The 23,075-nt window shown below is 37.7% G+C and overlaps 1 protein-coding gene across 1 annotated transcript in view; it reads left to right on the top strand.

Moving 5' to 3' along the window:
- The window catches only part of IQCE (IQ motif containing E), a 2,620,731-nt gene that overhangs the window by 633,333 nt on the left and 1,964,323 nt on the right, over positions 1-23,075 (top strand). Inside the window, exon 6 of the mRNA XM_044089561.1 lies at positions 22,799-22,869. Coding sequence (XP_043945496.1) covers positions 22,799-22,869 — 71 coding nt within the window. The remainder of the gene's footprint in view (positions 1-22,798; positions 22,870-23,075) is intronic.

Genomic DNA, 23,075 nt, shown 5'->3' with positions numbered 1-23,075 from the left:
TATTAGCAAGACTATCGTCAAACAAACCTGCAGTGTGCAGCATGAAAGCAATACAATTACATACTTCATCCACTAAATAACATTGTTAAAGAACAACAGTGACTTCAGTATTACATTCCACTATCAGATACATAGAAAATGTTTTCTACAGCAATCATTAATCGTAAATCAAGAAACAAGCCAGGTATTGATCTCCCATTTCTCTATCAACATAATCATATCAAAAGCTGCCAAATGATGCTTAGAAAACAGTGTGTTCAGGCAAATCTAACAAAAAACTCATTGGTGTCAAGGAAATTCCCATTTGAAGTGTTAGGCTTAATAAAGTAGCTAGCTCATCTTTAAACTTTTATAAAAATGGACAGTCTCAAAAAGCATGTCTCCAGTTAGCCAGCTCAGGACAGAGCCTATTCCAACAATTGAGAGAAAACTGGAAACATTTTTTGATAATCTTGCTGAGTTATAGATGTATTTAAATTAACCCTGCCAGCTAAAAAATTGAAACCTCCTCAATTTGGTGGCATATCTAGAAAGTGCTAATAACTTTTCCCAAACATCAGAAGGTGTGGGAGTTCCCACATCCTTTTCCCATACCAGACAAAACCTATGCATGCTATTCAAGTTGAATAATAATAATAATAAATGATGATAATAATAATTTTATATGCCTTGATAGTGAATCCTTTCATCTGTACTTGCTGTCTGGATAACAATAGTCACTGAGCTAACTGTGGATAATCCTTTGCTGTTACCTGTAATAGCCTGTAGTTTCTCATTTCCTGTACCAAGGGACTATATATGCCTCCACTTGATTCAATGATATTATACCTTTCCTTGAAATCTTCCCATGCAGTTATCCTGTTATTGCTGATAATTTGAGACCAGAATTGCAGGCTTATGTAAGCGACAAGTTTGTGTGCGAGGGAATAAGCTACAGTACCTGCTTGAGTTTTCTATGGGGGTAATACCTCACACAAGGTTACCAGGCATGTCTGAGACAGATAATCTTCTAAGTGTCTAGACACTTCTGTAGCTAATGAGAAATTGCTGAGACCTAGTTTGAAACTGTAAAAATCTCTGGTCAAACAATTTACTGAAGGGGCCTAAATTTTGATTCATACTGCACACATATAAAGTTGAAAGTTCTAAAGTCCCAGTCCCCTCAAAAGCAATGGCAGTGACACTGTTTCTTCTGATATTTTGTGCTTACCTCCTTGCCAAACAAAGTCTAATATTCGTTGAGGGACATTGAGGTACATATCTTTCAAATTACAATTAAACATTTAGTTGTAACTCTATTCATGCAGCATACCTTGCCTACTGTAAGAGGTCTATCTTTTTATATTGATAAGACAGACAGGAGGCTATGGGATCATGTAAGAGAGCATGTCTATAACATCAATAAAGGCATAGACACCAATGTATTTGCCAGGCATGTCTTACAGAATAGTTCCACACATCAGTTTAAATTTCTGGCTATTGAGATTATTTACCCAAATGAACATGGTGGGGACATTAGGAATAGGACAGAAACTTCAGAATTAAAGTGGATTATCAGGATGCAAGCTACTAAGGGGAGAAGTATTAATGTTAAGACCTCAATTAAACCTGTATTACAGGCTAGGGATGTTATTAGGTAGAACTTATAGAAAAGTATATGTATCATAATTTAGTATATGTACTTCCTTGCTATACATTTTATATGATGGCATCTGAATTTGCTTTTATGATATGTTTGCTTTAATAAGTGTTTTAAATATTTAATGGGAACAGTCATTTTATTGGTTCTTTCATATTTTAAATGTGATGAGTTTTACTGTTTTAATTTGTTTGATGAAGCAGCTTGAATTGCTGCGAAAATGCTCAGAATTAAACTAAGTTTATGTTATTTGTTTTTGCTGTGGTTTGATCCTTCACTTGGGTTTATTGGGTTTCATCTTGGTTTTCTGTTGGACCATTTATCCACACTGCTTTGATTATTTTCTGTGTTGCACTCTTTTTTTGAGAGCAGTATTGGACCATGGTTGAAGGAAGCTACATCATTCCTGAGTTGGATTATACCCCGAAGACAAATGTGGAGCTAAAAAAGTGTCATGAGAGGTTTTATACCTTTGTTGAACAAAATGCGAATCCTCTTTTACAAACAGAGGTATTTAACAATTTAGCTCATGAGAGAGTGAGAGATTGTAATCTTACATTGCCTAGAAAAGAATTGCTTAAACTGAAAAATGAATTGTATAAGCTAAAGAGGTTACAAATGCAGAGATACCACTTTGAAGCGTGTATGAAATTGTGTGTGATACCTCGTTGGCTACGTGTATTAAAGATGCCCATGCACGGAGATATGTACAAGGAACTTTAAATGGCAGCAGTTAAACTTAGATCTTGGTTTCAGTTATTTGAAACTACTTATTGACTTCTTTAAACCTGACGAATGTAGATTAATCTCCGCTATATATGACATGCAAATAGAACTATATAACAAATTTCCACATGAAATATTACATGAAAAGCTAGACCAAGTTATTGACTCAGTTTCTCTATGAGAGACAGTTACTGAGTCAAAAATGTAAGAAATTGGAAAGGGATTCCAGTGACTTTGCCTTAGGGCATGTTTTTGCCTGGCTGAGATATAGGGATTCCAATACGACTGAGAACCAAGCCAAAACAGCGGCTCCTTTAAGAGAAGAAGAGATAAATATTCCTGCAATCCTAGAAGTTTCAACAGTTGGGGGCCCCTCTGAATTGAATACATCAGCTGTTCTCATCAGGGTGGATGGAGGAGCATGTAAGAAGACTACGAACATCTCCACTGAAGTCCATTTAACTGTAGACAACATCTCTGTGCCTGTCTCAGCAGAAGTTCCTTCTAGAAATGAAGTTTGCCTTCCTTTTCCTATCAGTATGGCCGACACATGCCAGCAATCGAGCAGCAGGGGCAGAATGAAGAGGAAAGCAGCGACAGAACAAGGGAAAAACAGAACCATCAATAAAATGCGGCAACCAATGAACAATCATTAATTTGGAATATTTCTTCAAGGAATTTAACACCTCATGAGTTACAACTGTTACTTAAAGGTATGACTTTTATACCAGTTGAAAGGACTAAATTAATGGATAGCATTATTGAATTAAAAAAGTTTATGTGGAACATAATGCTGAAACTGCAATATGGCAATGTAACCCATGATGCAGAAAAAAAATAATGCTTTTTGTAGAAGAAGTACGTATATTCCATTAAATAACTCCACTGTAGATACATTTGAAAAAATCTGTGAAGAAGAAATTTTTGAATTATTTAATAATGGTGTTAATGGTAAGTGTTTCAGAAATCTAAATAAGGATGAGAGAGTAGCTCTGAAGACATTACAGAATGATATAAATATCTCCATTAGACCTGCTGACAAGGGGGGACCTGTAGTTATCATGGACCACTAGTTTTATCGTGATGTGATGTTACAAATGTTGAATGATATTAATATATGTGATAAAATAACTAGGAAATAAGTTGATAATATGATTAGAAGGATGTATGACACTTTATATGATTATCTTTTATGCCATACTATTAGCCTTGAACTTTTTAGATTTTTTGTGATAGATGACGCCACAATTCTGAAAATACAGGGCCTTCCTATGATCCACAAAAGTCCATGTTGTCCCTCCATGAGACCAATAGTTGTAGGGAAAGGATGGTGTACTGAGCCACTATCGGTCTTTGTAGAGAAATACCTGAAACCTGTTTTAGGTAGGAGTAGGCATATACTCAAGGATACTAAACATTTTCTATATGATCCTTTTCAGTTCCCTCAGGAATATAGGGATATCAAAGATCTTGTCTTGTTACCTTTCATGTACAGTCCCTTTTTACCGTGATACTGAACAATGTGGAGGTTAATACGCTTAGGAATTATTTAATTGAAGATGGGCACTATGAAGCTAAATTAGTGCATTTGCTATGCCTATTGGTGGAACAGATATTAGAGAACAATGTGTTCATGTTTGAACAAAATATCTACCGACAGAAGGATGGCGTAACTATGCGCACTTCATTTGCCAATAGTTGCGCCAACATTGTTATGGCTAGCTGGGAGAAAAAATGTCTGTTGACTGTAAGGTTTCAAGAACAATTGATTTTTTATCGCAGGTTCGTTGATGACTTGTTTGTTGTGCGGAATGGGGGTGAGGCATCACTCACAGAATCTCATGATTTTATGAATAATACTACTACCTTTTTAAATTTGACCTCTTGTAGTTCATGTGATGAAACAGAATTTCTAGATGTGAAGATTTTGAAAGACACAGAGGGTAAATTTGATACCAGGTTATTTAGAAATAAGTGATTTTAGGAACACACATCTTCAAAGACAGAGTATGCACCCCACTCACATATTTAAGATTGTCATCAAATGTCAGGGCCTATGAATCTCCATATTAAATGCTAGTGAAGAAGGGTTTCACCAGGAGTTGGATAACTTAAAAAAATAGTTTTATGGAGAGAGGCTATAAAGGCAAGGAAGTTGAAAGTATTCTGTCCACAATACCCACTTTAAGACCTGAAAAATGGAAACCTTATTTTTCTGATAACTTATCACACAATACTATTAAAAGTGGCAGTCTGTGGACATTGAGAGCCCCCTTGACCTACTCCAGTAACATAGAGATGATACAGAGCATCTTCAGTAGGAACTGCCGTATCCTGTGTATGGACACACAGGTTATGTCGGCAGTTGGACTTATACCCAGATTTTCTTTTAAAAATAAAAAAAAATCACTTAAAAGAATGTTGTGTTACCCTAAATCTGAAGTTCTGTCTGTAACCGGTGTGTGCAGTATAGGAACCTATCCCTGTAATAAATGAAATTTCTGTGCCTTGTTAGATACCACTAGTAGGTTTGAGTACCCAGACACAGGTAAAACCCTAGCATTTAGATTACATGCTAGTTGTAACTCTATTCATGTGGTATACATTGCCTACTGTAAGACATGCTTATCTTTTTATATTGGTAAGACAGACAGGAGGCTAAGGGACTGTATAAGAGAGCATGTCTATAACATCAATAAAGGCATAGACACCAATGCACTTTCCAGGCATGTCTTACAGAATGGTGCCACACATCAGTTTAAATGTATGGCTATTGAGATTATTTACCCTAATGAACATGGTGGGGACATTAGGAATAGGACAGAAATTTGAGAATTAAAGTGGATCATCAGGATGTGAGCTACTAAGGGGAGAGGTCTTAATGATAAGACCTTAATTAAACCTATATTACAAGCTAGGATTGTTATTAGGTAGAACATATATAAAAAATATATGTATCTTAATTTAGTATATGTACTTCCTTGCTATATATTTTATATGATGGCATCTGAATTTGCTTTTATGACATGTTTACTTTAATAAGTGTTTTAAATATTTAATGGGTTGTTTCATATTTTAAATGTGATGAGTTTTACTGTGTTAATTTGTCTGATGAAGCAGCTTGAATTGCTGTGAAAGAGCTAACAATTAAAATAAGTTTATATTATTTCTTTTTGCCGTGGTCAGATCCTTTTCTTGTTTTTATTACAATTAAACATTTACTTTTTTCCATATTTCCATATGTTAACCTTATTGTCTCTGGGGGGCTGTCAGCAAAGCAGATACCCAAGAACACCATAGTATTTTCCTAAAACAAAAATGGGAATTGTAGTAGCACTTCATTGTAAGGATTGTAACCACGTCTGACTGCTCCCATGTTTAACATATTCATCTTGTAGCCTGCAAATTTCCAAAATTTCTGTAGTAATTGAAACGCAAGCTCCAAGTCCCTCTCTGGGTATGTTAAGAACAAAAGATCATCAGCATATAATGCCAGTTTATAACACTGGTTATTTATCATGTATCCCTATATCTCTTGACTCCCTTAGGTAACAGCTAAAAACTCAATACAGAGGGCAAACTGCAACTGTGATACAAGGCACCCCTGTTTTCTCTGGATAAACCCAAGTTAAGTTTAACTCTAGCAGATGCTCCAATATATGTGTATGTATGTATATATATATATATATATATATATATATATATATATATATATATATATATATATATTACAGATTAACTGGGAATAAGGTGAAGAAAACCCCATTAAAACAAGTACTATTTAAAAAAATTCCCACTCAACCTGGTCATATGCTTTTTCTGCATCCAAATTAGTCAGCAGCAGAGGCATACACATCTTGTTAGCATGTTACAAGATTACACTTTTCATGAAATTATCTGCTGTAGAGCAAATTTTTATAAACTACTTTTGTCTACAAGTAACAGACCTGGTACAAGACTTTCTAACCTCTTGGCCAAAGCAGCCATGAACAAATTTATAATCAGGATTAATTACTGAGATAGGACGATAAGAGGTTACTGCCAGATGTTTCTTCTTTGGCTTTAAAATTATAGAAATAATAGCCACCTTCCATGATGGAGGGGCTTCCTTTGCTTGGAAAGTAGTGCTCATTAAATTAGCAAATCAGTGAAAAAAAGTATTCATTGAATTTGTATAAATTTCTAGACGTAACCCATCTGAGCTGGGTTTTTTTTGTCCTTGACTATCATCCCATGTAATTCTGATACCTCAAATAGAGTGACTGGCAAAAGGAGAAATTCTTCCTGTTCCTCTGTTAATCTTGGGCGTGAAAGTGACGACAGAAGGTCTATTGATTCACTTCTTGGCCATGGGGCGTTGTGGTGGTGGTGGTGTGGGGAGTCATTCCTGGTACCATAGATATTCTGCCAATATGCAGAAAACTTTTCCAGGATTTCCCAAGGAGAATTAAATATATCATCTGATTTTCTTAAGTCTTAAACCTAGCAACATTAAGATTCCTTAGTCTTACAGCAAGAGACGTCAGTGCTTTTCAGGATGTGTCAAACATATCCAGCTGTAATCTCTTCGTCATCATGTCTATTTTATAATCAAGGGAGTCAACTAACTTCTTTTGCAATGATTGTAGAGTATCCCCATTTCTGGCATTGTGTTGGTAAAGTTATACATTTTTTGCATGTTTTTATACTTTAATGTAATGCATTGTCCTAGTGTGCCAGCAAGTTGCTTTTTAAATGTGTCCCATTTTTCTATCTTGGGGTTTCTGTAACCTGCAAATCCATGATGAGTGATTTCACCTGCAACTGGACATAATGTTCAAATTGCAGCCCCCTACAGAAGAAAAAAAAAAGGTTTAACTTCCAGTGCTCATTTAACCTGTCAAGAGAAACATTAAACCTTAGACAAAGCAGAGCATGAATAGATAATACAAAGGGGAGATATACATGTCTTTCTTTTTGTCACACTGTTCCAGAAATGTCATCATCAGTCCCCCAGGTTCAGATGTTGTCACAAAATTTGTCTGTAGCTGTATGTATAAAAGAGAGAACATCTTGAGCTTTAAATTGTAGAACAGTTACCAGATTATTCCATATATAATGCCCATCAATTACAGATTGTTTTTTTTTTGTTCTTATTCTCACAGTTGACTTTCTTTTTATAAAAAAAAAAAAAAAAAAAAAACATACTTTACAGTCTGTTGCTGCTTTCCTTTTTTACCTGCTGACACTGCTGCATAGATTTTAATTGCTGAATTCTCAACTGCCGCATTCTGGCTCCTTCTCCACATTACCATCCTCAGAAGTTCGGAAAACGTTATCTGCATCTCACCCCATGAAACAGCAGAACTGTCACCTGAATCATCCAGCTTGATTATTTTCAACAGAACTTAATCCACAAGCCCTCTTGATCCCAGTTCTGTTATCTGCACCACTCCAGTACACTTGTGCTTACTTCATATTCCTTTGATATAGCTAAATGCTGCTCATTTGTGTCATCCACCACAAATGATTCTTTATCTGCATTTTGATTCTGCATATCAAACAAATTTTCCTCCAAATTCTCATTTTGCACCTTCACACTCTTCATAGCTTTTCTCTCCTCCTCTGTGCTGCTGCTTCTCTTAGATCTCTTCCTTACTGTAGCAGCCCTCCACTGCCATCTCGTACCTCCAAAGAGAAAGTAGTATTTTTTTATTTGTATACACATATACAAAAAGCAAAGTAACACACTGTAAAGGGCAAACATGGTACTGCTCAATAAAAAACAAGTAAAAGCAGCAATTAATAGTAAAGCAGTCCATGAACCATGCAGTCCATAAGAAAAGTCAACCATAAAGTAGTGAAATCTGTTTTAATATGCAAAAGCTTCTTCAGACCATCAAATAGATAGTGGTCAGAATTCATTTAAATACTACACATCTACCAATCAGCTTACACTAAAACACAAATGTAACAAATGTAATAATTTAAAGTGAAATCACCAAAATTCATAACATATAGCCAAGTCATACACATATTGACACAATTAAACTAAGACCATATATATTAGCCATATGAATAAAAAATATATAAAAATATGTATGTGCATAAATAAACATTCAGTATGTCTACCACTATCTGTAGGATGACATAGTAGCCTTTTCAGGTTACATTTGTTTTTAAACAAAAAAGTAGGATTCTCCCCTACCACCCTCTTGACTACTGGATCGGTGGTTAGAACTCACTAATTGTTCCTAATAATATCTGTAACTGGCTTGATATCTGTGGTGAAATACATCGGAACCTTCATACCATTAGATAAAGGTGCTCCCCTTGGACAGTCTGTAGTGTTAGAAGAAAAATAAGGTCTAGCTCTATCCTGCCTTAAGTCACCAAGCCTTTGGAGTCTATTATCTATCTGGTGGTAGGGGAGAATCCTACTTTTTTGTTTAAAAACAAACGTAACCTGAAAAGGCTACTATGTCATCCTAGAGATAGACATACTGAATGTATTCGTGGTACCCATCCATGTGAGAATTGTAATTTCTGTGGTTATCTAGACACTACAAAGGTCTTTATACACCCTGATACAGGTCAACACTTTAATTTTGAAATCAGTGCAGACTGTAGAACATCACATGCAGTCTATCTGGCTAAGTGTCTAGCCTGCGGGTCATTTTATGTTGGGAAAACGGATAGGCTGTTTAGCGACAGAGTCAGGGAACATGTCTATAATACTAAAGTCAGATCACAAACTAATGCTTTATCCAAACAGATCATGGCCCAGGGGGGTGACCATACTTTTAGATTTATGGTAATAGATTTGGTTAGACCTACTGTATGGGAAGGTGACATACAAAATCTAACTGAGAGTAAGGAGGTAAAATGGATATTGAGGCTTAGGGCAGATAGAGGCAAGGGTCTAAATGAGAGAGCCTCTATTAAGCCCACATTAAAATCCAGGACATTTTCTGTTAGGTAGTTATGTTTAAAACTGAGTTTTATATATTTGTCTATTTATGTACATACATATTTTTATATATTTTTATTTGTATGGCTAATATATATGGTTCTAGTTTAATTTTGTCAATATGTGTCTGACTTGGCTATATGTTATGAATTTTGTTGATTTCACTTTTAATTATTGCATTTGTATTTTAGTATAAGCTGATTGGTAGATGTATAGTATTTAAATGAATTCTGACCACTATCTATTTGATGGTCTGAAGAAGCCTTTATGCGAAAGCACTTACCAATTTTTAATAAAACAGATTTCGCTACTTTATGGTTGACTTTTCTTATGGGCTGCATGGTTCCTGGACTGCTTTACTATTAACTGCTGCTTATACACATATACAATTAATCTTTACATATTTACAGTATTTACATATTTTAACATAATTTAATACATTAATATTCCCATTTTAAGTATTCCCCTCCACTCTTTAACCCGCAGCCCAAACCATATTTTTTCCAGTATTTTGTCAAAGTCCATTTGCCATTGTATTTGATTTCATTAAGCCTTTCATTCCATATGACCCATGTTACTTAGATTGTGATTCTGTCCATTTTCTTTGCTTCATTCTGGGATCTAGTCCCATAAAACCTATATACTATCATGTACATGTTTAACGTTTCAAAATTTAAATAAGTTTTAATCAAATCATGTTTACATACTTCTTTCCACAGTTTTTGAGTTCTCTCGTGTTTAAAAAAAAACATGTTCTGTAGTTTCTAATTTTTTACATTTATTACATATTATATTCTGCTTTCTCTTATATGGCATATTTGCCCCCACTGGTGTTTTTCCTTTGGACAACCTCAACAAAAAATCATTACATTATTTAATTTTTTTTATAATTTCTGTACTCGTTATTGCTTTCTTCTTATCTATTTTAAATCTTTCCATGGATCCAACAAATAAAAGGATCTCATAATGTTAACATACCATTTTTCTTTTCAATCACATTCTTTTTTAATTCCCACAGTACAATATTGCTGTAAAATCCTTTCATTTCTTCATTAAAAACACTCTTACTTCTGTTTTTCATTTCTACTTCTTCCCAAATTTCTCTATATTTATATTACGTTACTGTTTATATCAAGTCTTTATTATTTTTCATTACTCCTTTTAATACTTTATACATATTTAAAGAGGCTGCGTGCACAATTAGATTAATTAGCCCCAATCTCCATGTTCATCCTTCCTATACAAAATTCCTCTATTAACTCGGTTTAGTCTTTACCCCAAAATAAATGAAAAAACTATCTGTGTAATTTATTTTTCATATTTCATTGGCATCATGTAAACATTTGCTATATAAGCTATTTTACCTATTATTATGGTGTGTATTAAATGTGCTTTCTTCCTGTATGAAAACCTATATGTCTTCCAGAATGTAATCATGTATTTGATTTCTTTAATAATTGTGTACCTTTGTACATGTCTGTATTCTGTACTTCAAATACTATTCCTAAAATATCTATATTCTTTTCATTGTGTTCCACACCACCTATAATACCTTCATACCCAAATGCTTTGCTTTTCTCTTTATTTATGGTTAAACCAATTTCCTACAACCATTTATTTAATTTTCTATTAATGTTTTCCATTGAGGCTTTATTTTTTTGCTATTACTACAATATCGTCAGTGCATGTATACATTATTGCCAGCTGTATTGACTCCATCATTCTATATCCTCCCTTACTTGACATTTTATTAATTTCCATTACTACTGTGTTTATGATTATAGCAAATATCATACTGCTTGCAGGACATCCTTGTTTTATACCCAAATCATCCCAATCCAACCATTTATGTTTAGTCTTACATATTTTTTTCATATATTGATTTAATTACTTGTAATAATTTTTGCTTGTGTTATGTGCTTGTAAAATACCCTATAATGCTTAATACTGAATATTATCATATGCCTTACTGACATCCCCATCATGATTTTGTTTTCATTTTTTAGTAATAATATCATCAATTACTTCCCTTATTATCCACAATAGGTCTTGACTCCCATTTCCTTTTCTCGCAAACAAGTTCTGATCAAGTAGTTCTTCTATTTTACATTGTAATATTTTAGTTACTATTCTCATGAAAATGTTATAGTCTGTGTTATTCAGTGTAATTGGTCTCCATTTTTCATTTCATCTTTATCTCCTTTCTTTAATATAAATGTTATCACACCTGTGCAACCTTCTTTTTACTTAATTCCTTTTTCTGTCCACTCATTCATTACTTCTATAAAGATTTTTGCCAATCATACATTTCTTTATACATGCTATATTCAGTTCTGTCCAAACCTGTTGCTGAATTAGCATTAATATCTTTCAAGATCTCATTCAAGTCATTTATGCTTATATTTCTTTCTAAATATTCATTATCTTTCTTATTTAATTTTCTCCATTGTAAATTTGTTCTGTGTTAACTTCTTTTTACTATATAAATCTATTACACATTCTTTAATTATTTTATATATTTTTTCTTCTTTTTAATTTGTCTCCCTTTATATTTTTAATTCTCTATTTATCTTTCTTTATTTTAGTAATGTAAGTATGGTGCTGCTGCTTCTTTTTTTCCTTGTAAATATTTTTGCTTATATAATAATTTTATTTATTTATTTATTTTACATTTGTTTACCGGGCTAGTCCAACTGGATACATGTCCATTTTCAGTGGAGGCCCGGGGAGAAAAGCTCCACTACGTACTACTTAACAATATAAAGATATACATGAATATACAATAATAGGAAAAACATATTTAATAAATTTAATTATAAATTTTAAATTAAATTTATTAACTTTATCCTTATTTCTTCCATGTAATTCTTTTTCTTTTTCATAAAATGATTTTTTTCTCTACTAAATCTTTAAATATTTTTTACTTAATATTTTATATTCCATTTTTTTTCTTTTTTCCTTTTCTATGCATTCTAAAATACTTTTTTGTATTTTTCTTTAAATTGAATGCACCAATTTGTTCACGTTTCATAAAAATCTCTCATACCAATATGTTGCTATAATTCAATAATTTGGTTCTTTCTCTGATTCTAATTCCTTTTCATTCATTGTTTTTATCCCTTTTCCTATTTTAATATATTCCTCATTTTTATAAATTCTTATCCAGATTGCCACATGATCAGAAAACCCAGTATATTTGATTCCTTTTTGAGTAATTTTTAGGTCTTTTGATATCAAAAAATAATCAATTTCTGTCTTAATTTCATTTTTTTTATTAGGCCAGTGTTTATTTTCCCATATTTTTAATTCTCCGCTATTTATAATATCAGTAGTTATTTCAACATCACAACTATTCTTTCTATTTCTCAAATTACAGTTAAAGTCACCTGTCATTATTATATCCATGTTAACACAGACATAATTAAGTATACTTTTAAACATTGTTTCTCTTTCTTTTTTTGTTACATATGCATATAAATCTGTTAGTCATTATACATATTTTTCCATCTTAAATTTACAGCTGTTATTCAGCTCAGTTCTACTATTGTAATATTTAATATTTTTCTATTTTCTTTGCATAAAATACATATGCCTAAGCATGTTTCTTTGCCTAGATTCCAAATAACAGTACCATTCCAAAGTTTTTCTGTTTGCACCCTTTTTTCGTCTGTTAATATTTTAATATCTTCTAACACTATCGCTTGAACATGTACTGCAGCACACCATTACAAAATACTAATTCTCCTTTTAATATTCTTTATGCTGTTCATATTCAAAGCTAATATTTTCAGCTTTATAGAACTTTTTACTAAAATATTTTTTTACCCCTTACCTTTCTTATTTTCTTTAACCATTATATTTTTAAATGTTCTTTATCCTTCCCTAACTCTCTTTCTTATTGAATTTCTCTTGCCTTCTACTATATGCCACTCTAACTCTTTTCAACTCGTTTCATCTCTTTCTTTCTCTTTTTTCCTCTCAAATTTGAATACCCTTTCTATGTTTTTTCTTGCTGTATTGTGTGTTCTTGTACATTTTCTAAATCTTTTTCTTGTATAATTTCACTTTCATTTTCATTTTCATGTTCATTTTCATTTCATTTTCTTTTTCATTTTTTTGTATTCTGCCTCACATTCTAACCATGAATGTGCTGTATTACCACATTTCTTATATTATACTTCACATTTCTTTGAATTATGCCATCTGACCACATACATAACATCTTTTTTGTCACATTCATTAATGAAATGATCACTTTTTCCACAAAAATAACAAGTCTTTGGTTGTCCTCTGTACCTTACAAACCTTGTATTGCCATGCACATTAATAATTCTAAGTATATGTATTATGTTGTCATTTTCCATTTTCAAAATTATGCCACATTCCCAAACCCCAGTCTATAGACCTCTTTCATCATAGATTTTAGCAGTGTATAATACTTCTTTACTTATTGTTAACAAATATTCATTTACTTCTTTTGCATTCATTTCAGTCTAAATTGAATCATAATTCTATTTTATGTTTGCCTGAAAAAAGCCTGCACCACATATTCTGACCATGGAAAGTCTGTTTCTTTTTTTCTTAGACCCCAAAAAGTTTTCCATAGCCTGACCAGTTTCAAAAAACAAGTCACAAAAAATTTCTCTGTTAATTAAAATGAAAGCTCTTACCTCTTCAGCTTTTACTCCCAGAGGTGCAATAACATTGTCCCATACCTCATATCTGTCCAGGCCTTTTCTTTTTTACTGCTCACTCAAACAACATTTTTTTTTATTTTTTTTCATCTCTGTCTTCTGCTTAGTTTCTTCTTCCAACGTTAGAGCATATGACGTTTTTTCTGGAACCTTGTCTGGCACCTTTTCCTTCAGTTTTTTCCCTCTTCTGTTTTTTCTATAATGTCACTGCAAGATTCAGCAGCTCCACTTTCAGGCTCACTCTGTTTAATTAGTTCTTGCAGATGCTCATCCCCGCAACCCTCCTGACTGGAGGCATGAACCAACGTATTTTTTCTGCCATTTCTGTCACTTCAAAATTTTTTTCTGAAAAGTTTCCTCTGAATCCATCTCCACCACTGCAGTTAGCTCCATCTCCTTCCCAATCTCCTCACCATCAGCAATTAACATTTTCTGTGCTCCCACATCACCCAAGAACAATTCTGGTAGCAATTCTACCATTTTATTCTTCATTTTCAACACATTCAACTTCCAAATTACTTTGACTTGCAGCAGCCATGTTTTCTCCCTGTTCCTCCAGGCCGCCCACACGCCTGGAATGGGAATGGGAACAGGAAGTCAGGATGTGTAACACCCAAACTATTCCCCTAACTACCAAGACTAGTTCTCTGATGCCCTTGCCAGATTTCCCCCAGTGATATAAATGCCACATTGGTTCTTCCCCGAAAAGCGGTAACAAGCCTAGTAGGACTAATATGGTCAATAAATAATAAATCAAATCAAGTCGCTTAAAGTAAATAAATAAAACCAGATTAAAAAGTAAAGATTGATTTTTCACTTCCTTTACATGTTTGTGATATTTAAAAATGATGGGAACACTATTCAGTTTTAGTTTATTTGCAGAGAAAATGATTCATTGTTTCTAAAACATTTTGCATATCCATATGTGATATGTCCCTTTGTACTTTTTAAGGTGCATGTTTTAAGCTTCTATGTAATTCATTTGTGTTCTTGAAAAGTTGATGTTAAGTTGTCTATCTCACCTTCATTCTTGCTGGTTGGGTTCGGAGCCGATCCCCGGCTCTGAATCGGCCATCTTCAAAAGCTCGAGAGCTGCTTACTGGCTCGAGGCCCCCCTATATCCCATGATGCCTGGCGCTAGATACCCAGATCTCGTTTGCCGCTTCTGCTACGAGGTTGTTCTAGTGGCTCAGGTCGTATAAGCTTTACTATTTTTTGTATTTTTTCTTATTAAAAATCTATATTGATAGTGTAGAATTAGTCGTTGGTTAGAACTTTAGTATTGTAGTTAGTTTTTCTTCTAGATAAGCGACTCCTTCCTTAAGAAACTCGTTTTAGTTAGAGTTTCCCCTCCCCCTTCTCTCTCTTTTCCACAGAAAGGTTCTTTCCGTTTAAGTTAGAGGTTAGCCTTTCTTTCTATCTCCCTTTAAAAAAATAAATAAATAAAAAAAGTTTTTTTCTTCTAATTAATCACTGTTAGTGTTTAGTGATAGTTTTAGATTTTTTTTTTGGTTGTATTGGTATTTGTAGTGGTTTGTGGTAACTGTAGAGTGTTAACTTTTTTACTGTTGGTTACCTTAACCATCTGTGTGGAAACTTGTCCTTGGTTTTCTCCTTAGGATGTCCAAGGATCCAAAACGTCCGGATTCAAGAAGTGTGATTCATGCTGTCAGAAGATGTCTCTGAAAGATGGTCACGCTTCTTGTGTTTATTGTCTGGACGCTGTGCACCTGCAGGACTCTTGCTCGGTCTGTCATGCCTTCAGTCCAAGAGTCCTGCAGGAGCACAAAAATAAATTGATTCTGAGGGGTATGCTTAAACCCCAAGATTCACTGGTGAAGGCTCAGCCAGCAAAATCTTCCAGGCCACCTAAACCATCGGCTCCTAGTTCGGAGCCGTCGTTGAGTGAAGCCACACAAGCCATTTCGGCTCCGGCTGGAACCGATGTCCCTCCCTCCCAGTCGGCTCCGACACGGTCTTCGGAGCTGGCTGAGAGTCGAAAGATCCAGGTCTCCTTCTTTGGAGTCAATACGTTCGGCTCAGAAGTCGCCCCTGCTCCAATCAGAACGTAGTCACCGATCATCCCACTCTTCTCGGTCCTCTAGACTTTCAGACCATGACTTGGAAAGAGTGGTCAGTAGGCTCTTAAAATCGCAGGCCCTAGCTAAAATGTTGTCCAGCCCTCCTCATCAGGAATCGGCTCCATCCACAGCTGTAGATATTCCTCCTCTGACTCTTCCTATGAGCTCGAAGCCGGAGTTCGTTGGGATTCGAGTCGTGGAACCGTCAGCACCGATACCCTCTCTTTTGGTTCCGTCGTCGGCTCCGATCCCTTCCATGGTACCTTCCCTGGAGGCATCTGGGTGCTGAGACTCCCTCATCGACTCCGAGGGGGTGAGTGGCATCAGACCCTTGTCCGACCCCGCTCTCCCTCTTTGTGCTTCGGCACAGGTGAGCTCGGCTCCCACATCTGCCTCGGAGCTGTCTCCCTTGGTGCGGGGGGCTTCTGGTTTCTTCGGAGCCTGAGCCTTCTCTGCGTCTGGGCAGGGATGCCTTCGAGGTGATGAGGAGTGTACTGGCTCCTGAGTCAGTCCCACGATCGACCCCATCGGCTCCTCCCCCTAGGGTGCCTGCGTCAGCCTCTGCCCTTCTTCCAGACCCCAAGCGTGGGGATCCAGTGCTCCAGGACACCCCATTGGGTGTATCCTCCTCTTCCGAGGCCTCCCCTGATCTTTCTGAGGAGTCACCTCGCAAGAGAAAATGTAAGACGAAGCATGTTGACTCCCCCGAGTCTGTCACATCGGATACCGATTTAGAGGAGTCGGAAGGGTCCCCAAGATCCCCCTCTGAAGATGTCTCCTTCTCAGACATCTTTGAGATACTTAGGTAGAGGGGAAACTAGACTACCCTAAGCCCTTCCGAGGATGAGTCGGTATTCCTGGATGCGTTTGGATCCCGACCTTCCACCTCCTGGGTGTCTCCACCTTTTGACCCACTGATGTCTGTGGTGGCTTGAAAGGTGTGGATGGCTCAAGACACAGTGGAACTGACCCCTAGAAGACCTGCCAAGTTCATTACTTTCCCGCAGGAGAAACAGTTCTTGACCAAGGGTGTCCCCGTTGATGCCATGGTGGTAGCAGCGGCCACAAAGAAGGAGTTGGCTGAAACTTCTTCATCTGTCCATCCCCCTAACAAGGAGTCCAGGGTGATGGACAGATATGGGAAGCGGATGTTCTCTTCAGTGACCTTTTCTATGCGGTCCCTAAATTACCTGTGCTACTTTACCCGTCTTCAGAGGGATCTCCTGAAAGAGCTTGGAGATACTCTCCAAGATCCATCAGCTGAGGGGGGCCTCCCAGCTAGTGACTCTTAACTCAGTGGTAAACTCCTCCATGCGGCTCATTTCATATGCAGCTGATGGTGCAAGTAGAGCCGCAGGCACAGGCATGGCCCTAAGGAGGCACGCTTGGATGCGGCTTTGTAACTTTGCGGAACCTTTCAGAGCATCTTTCACCAACACCCCATTTGATGGTTCCTCTCTCCTCGGATCACAGGTGAAAGATACCCTTACCAGGTGTGAGCAGGAAGGCAAGACTCTCTCTGCCATAGGAGTCCATTTTTCCACTCCTTCCAGACCATATCCTAAGGGTCAGAACAGTGGAAAGATGTGGTTCCGGAAATCCCAAGGAGCCTTGCCGGACACACATGGTGAGTTTCCCTCCAGGGGCAGAGGAGGGAGCAATAACAGATGCCGCCCTCATGGCAGAGGGAGTCCGCAAAACCAGGGCAGCAGATAATCTTTCTCTGATAGCCCTTCCAGCATCCCTGAAGGGTTGCCCAGCTGCTCACCTCTGGAGGCAGTCGGGGGAAGATTATTGCTGTACCCAAGAGCCTGGCAAGACATAACTCAAAACAAATGGGTACAGTCTGTCATATCTGGAGGCTACAGAATTCCCTTCGTTCGCACCCCCTTAAGGTCAAACAAGTCCCTTCCAGATGTTCCACCCAATCTAAGGGACCAAGCAGTGCAAGAGGTCTCAAAACTGCTAAGAAAAAGGGCCATCCAGCAAGTCCCAGCAGACCAACAAGGATCTGGAATTTACTCAAGGTTCTTTTTGGTACCAAAAAAGACAGGGGACTAGAGACCCATTTTGGATCTCAACAAACTAAACAAGTCTGTACAAAGAATGGAGTTCCGGATGGTCATGCTTCGGTCCATTGTACCCTTCCTGGGTCAGGACAATTGGATGTGCTTCATAGATCTTCAGGATGCGTACTACCACATCAAAATGGACAGATGCTCCCGAAGATTCCTTCGCTTCCAGCTGGGAGCCAGCCATTATCAGTTCGGAGCTCTGCCCTTTGGTCTCACCACATCCCCCAGGGTGTTTACCAAATGTATGGCAGTAGTTACTGCTCAGCTGAGATGGCAAGGATTCCAGGTGTTTCCATATCTAGACGACTGGCTCCTCACTGCTACCACCAGACATCACCTTCTGTGAGCCAGAGACAGCACCATCCACACTTGCTCCAGGCTAGGTATCACAATAAATTTCGAAAGTCTGCATTGTCGCCCTGTCAGTCTATCACCTTTATAGGTGCAAATTTAAATACCAAAGACATGTTAGCGAGCCTCCCACCAGACAGGGTGTTAGTGATTCATCAGCATGTCAAGATTTTATTAGCATGCAAAAGGATTCAAGCCAGGTTTGTCCTTCAGACGCTATGTCTCATGGCAGCAGCAATCGTACTTGTCCCTCTAGCTCGTTTTCACATGAGGATCCTCCAGTGGCTTCTTTTCACCCAATGGTCTTTAAAGCAAATTCCCATGTCTTACATGATTATGATCACTCAGGCATGCAAGAAGCATCTTGCGTGTTGGATGGTCTCCACATCAGTGCTCCACGGCAGACCATTTGTTCTCCCCCCTCCAGTTGCTACAGTGACCACGGACGCTTCCCTGATCAGGTGGGGGGGGGGCATTATCAGGGCAGAACAGTCCAAGGCACCTGGCAACCTCACGAGTATCATCTGCACATAAATGTCTTGGAGATGAGGGCCGTGCTCTTAGCATTGCAGGCTCTTCAGGACTCTCTTCCTACCGGGACCATTGCAGTTCAAATGGACAATATGTCTGTAGTGTGGTACATCAACAAGGAGGGTGGAACCAGGTCCTATCCCTTATGTCGAGAAGCCCTCAGACTCTGGCAGTGGGCGATCTCTTCCCAACGGTTTCTGATTGCAATGCACATCCCTGGGAGGTCCAATGTCATAGCAGACAGATTGAGCAGAGCAATTCTCATGCCTCACAAGTGGTCTCTGAACCAGGTAATTGCGGACCAAATCTTCCGCAGATGGGGCCAACCTTGCTGCAACCTTTTTGCAACTCCCTTCAACAGCAAATGCAGCAATTTCTTCTCTCTCCTTCCACTTCCCGGGCATTCCCCCAGAGATGCTCTAGTCCACGATTGGCCCAAGGGACTTCTTTATGCATTCCCTCCCTTTCCCCTCATACCGAAAATAATTCAGAAGGCTACTGCTTTGGGTTGCAAAATGATCCTCATTGCCCCTTACTGGCCTCGACAAATATGGTTTCTGTTCCTGCATCGCTGTCTTCTCGAACAGCCTTGGACTCTGGACGTAGTTCCAGATGTCCTGATTCATCAATCAGGTGGGCTGCACCAATCCCTGCACTCTCTCCAGCTCACAGCATGGCTGCTCCACTTCCAGCCTTAGCCAGGCTCCCAGATATCTCCCCCTCTGTGCGTGACATCCTTTTGTTGTCACACAAGTCTACGACCAGGAAAACGTACGCTAGTAAGTGGAAACGTTTTTCTTCCTGGGCAGAGGCAAAAAGTATTGACCCCTTTTCAGCCCCCCATACACTCCATTTTGGAATTTCTTGCGGAGCTCTTCCATGCGGGGTCCACTTCCGCTACAGTTAGTGGCAATTTCAAATTTTCACATTGGCCTATCGGAAAACAGTATCATGTCCCATAAGCTCTGTAAAGCCTTTCTCAAAGGAACCACTCTGCTCAGGATCCCAGTTAGAGATCCTCCACCACCGTGGGATCTAAATTTGATTTTAGCTTCACTAATTTTGCCCCCTTTTGAACCCACAGCTTCTTGTTCACTGAAGTTCTTATTTTGGAAAACCCTTTTTCTGGTAGCTATTACTTCAACCAGAAGAGTTTCGGAACTATAGGCTCTTTCTATCTGTCCCCCATACCTCGTGTTCCACAATGACAGGGTTGTTCTTAGGACTAATCCTTGTTTCCTTCCTAAGGTCTCTTCAGAGAGTAACTTGAATCAGTCCATAGACCTTCCTGTGTTTTTCCCTATCCACTCCAACAGGGCAGAATATAAGTTGCATCAGTTAGATGTTCACAGGCAGCTACGCTTTTAATTGCATAGAACAAAAGACATTAGAAAATCAGATCAACTTTTCCTGTCCTATGCAGTAGGTAAACAAGGTCTTCCGGTCTCCAAGGTAACCTTATCTAGGTGGTTGACTTCTATTATCACATTCATATATCAACTCAGGAATAAAAAATTACACCAGAGCTTTAGCTACTTTGGTGGCTTTTCAGGCTAGGTTTCCCATGGAATCTATTTGTGCTGTGGCTACGTGGGCCAACCCTCATACTTTCATTTTGCATTACAAGTTGGATTTGTTCTCCAGGAGCAGAGCTGATTTTGGTTCCAGTGTGCTGAAGAGTCTGTTCCGATGAGCCACCCAGGACTTTAGGTGCTAGGGACGCTGTCCCAACCAGCAAGAATGAAGGCGAGATAGACAACTTAACATAAAGAAGTTATGTACCTACCATAACATTCCATGTTAGTTGTCTTCTTCTTGCCTTCTTTCTTGCGTCCCACCCTCTATCCCCCTATCCTAGTGGACCGAGAAGAGTTCCTCTTGATTTTTCACTGGCTGAGTCTTCTCTGGCTATTCCTTTCTGACTAGTAGTCTCTCCAGTAGGATTTATGCATTCTAGGATAGGATTCCTTTATTATTATGTCTGCAGTTAGACTTACCAAACGAGATCTGGGTATCTAGCACCAGGCATCATGGGATATAGGGGGGCCTTGAGCCAGTAAGCAGCTCTCGAGCTTTTGAAGATGGCCGAGTTGGAGCCGAGGATCGGCTCCGAACCCAACCAGCAAGAAAGAAGGCGAGAAGAAGACAACTAACATTGAACGTTATGGTAGGTACATAACTTCTTTTTAATGCATATGACCAGTCTAGAAAAGGAAAAGAAAAGAATTTGCAGCCCTCATTTAGTGTTCATACTTAACAGGCTGAGTAAGTTGCTTAAAACAAGAAATAAACAGCAAAGCTTAAAGTTCTTTTGTGGTATATACTCAACATGTTAAGCAAGCCAAAGCATAGTAAAATGAAACGTCATTTTTCTGTCTTTTAATAGAGCCTTAGTATGTGTAGCTCTGTGTGATTGATCTGAGCTGTGTGCACTTTGATCAGTGTGGTGTTTCGTGATAATTATAAACTGCTTGCTATTGGTAGTGGCTTTGTGAGAGAGTTTTGCCTCCAATAACATTGTATAACTACATTACTCACGTACTGTTTCCGCTGGTTTAAACTTCATCAGAATGTGTGGCTAGGCTTCTAAAAGATCTTACTGGATCAATAACTTAGTAAGTACCTATGAACTTATACCTTAGGCATCATTCTCACTTGTACTCTGGTAAGATGACCTGTTCTGTGAATGCTCAAAGCAGAGCCCCAAACTGGTGCAAGAAAGAAGCAAAGATTTTTCTCTACCTGTACTGCAGGACTTGCCAGGCCAGATTGAAGAGTGTCGGTCATAGTCGGTTCAGGAAGATAACAACTGGACTGATCTTGGAAATGAAATATCAGAATTAACAGGCATCCCAAGAACAGGGGAGCACAATGTAGGCACTTGTTTGTAGAGTTGTAGAGGCTATATCCCCACCAGCTTGACCTGTGAATGCCAGGAGCTGAGGAGAGGAGACCAAAGTTATTTACCTATGCTATCATAAACACCCACTCAAGGAATCACAGTCTCTTTTGCAAAATAAATAGAACATTTCTGGAGGGTAAGTATGAGTTTACTTTTCAGAAGAAGCATTTGATGAACTGAAAGTGGCAAAGAACTTGTTTCAAAACTTGGGTAGGGGCTGGAAAAGCTAACAAGAAAATTATGCTAATAGTTAAAATATTAAAGAAGGGTGTAGTTTCTGGATTTTAGGCTCCTTGTTAGAAGTGTGAGATCCAGTTGTGTGGAACCTGTAAATAGTTAAGTGGCAGAGCTTGTACCTTCTGTCTCCACACATCTGCTATTTACATATATCGAACAAGGGGGATAGTCTGAGGTGCAGTGGCTTCTAATTTAGTGTATGTGATTCACATTTGCTCTTGTATTCTGGTATTCACAATTGCAGTTCTTGGAATTTTTACACACATCTGATATTTTTCATGTCATAAAATACACAGGCAACAGAGAATGCCAGATGCATCAATATGATGGGAATTTGTGAGCAAGAAAACATTGCTGACAGAATAACTTTTACATGAGGTTGCATATCATGAAATAAGAGAAGTACAGACATGCATTGTAACTGTATATCAAGGTATTAATCAATTGAAAATGTTGCAGTTAATAGGAGGCTTTTGGGTAGACCAAATGAATCTTGCAGTCACCATGTGTTGACAGGTTCTGCATTTAATTTTCCTTTATCCTAAATGTAAAGGTGTACATGTATTTTTATCTTTTATTTATCTGAAAACACTAATAATATTTTTATTTTTAGGCTACATGCCCGGTACTCCAGATTACAAAGACAAAGAAGAAATGTATAATGAAATACTCGAACAGAAGAAGGTAAGAGCAGACTGGAAACAGCTCAATAGTAATATTATTCAGGGTACAGTACCCAGACCAAGCTTACTGGCAGAATGCATAATTTAGAATGACAGATCAAGAATTAAGCCATTTAATTGACCATCTTGTGCACATGCACACACTGACAAACACACACACACACACACACACACACACACACACACACACACACACACACACACACA

Source organism: Protopterus annectens, chromosome 12.part0 (assembly GCF_019279795.1).
Source record: "Protopterus annectens isolate FY-2018-M chromosome 12.part0, PAN1.0, whole genome shotgun sequence".
Lineage (NCBI taxonomy): Eukaryota > Metazoa > Chordata > Ceratodontiformes > Protopteridae > Protopterus > Protopterus annectens.
This window is presented reverse-complemented; position numbering and strand designations above follow the sequence as displayed.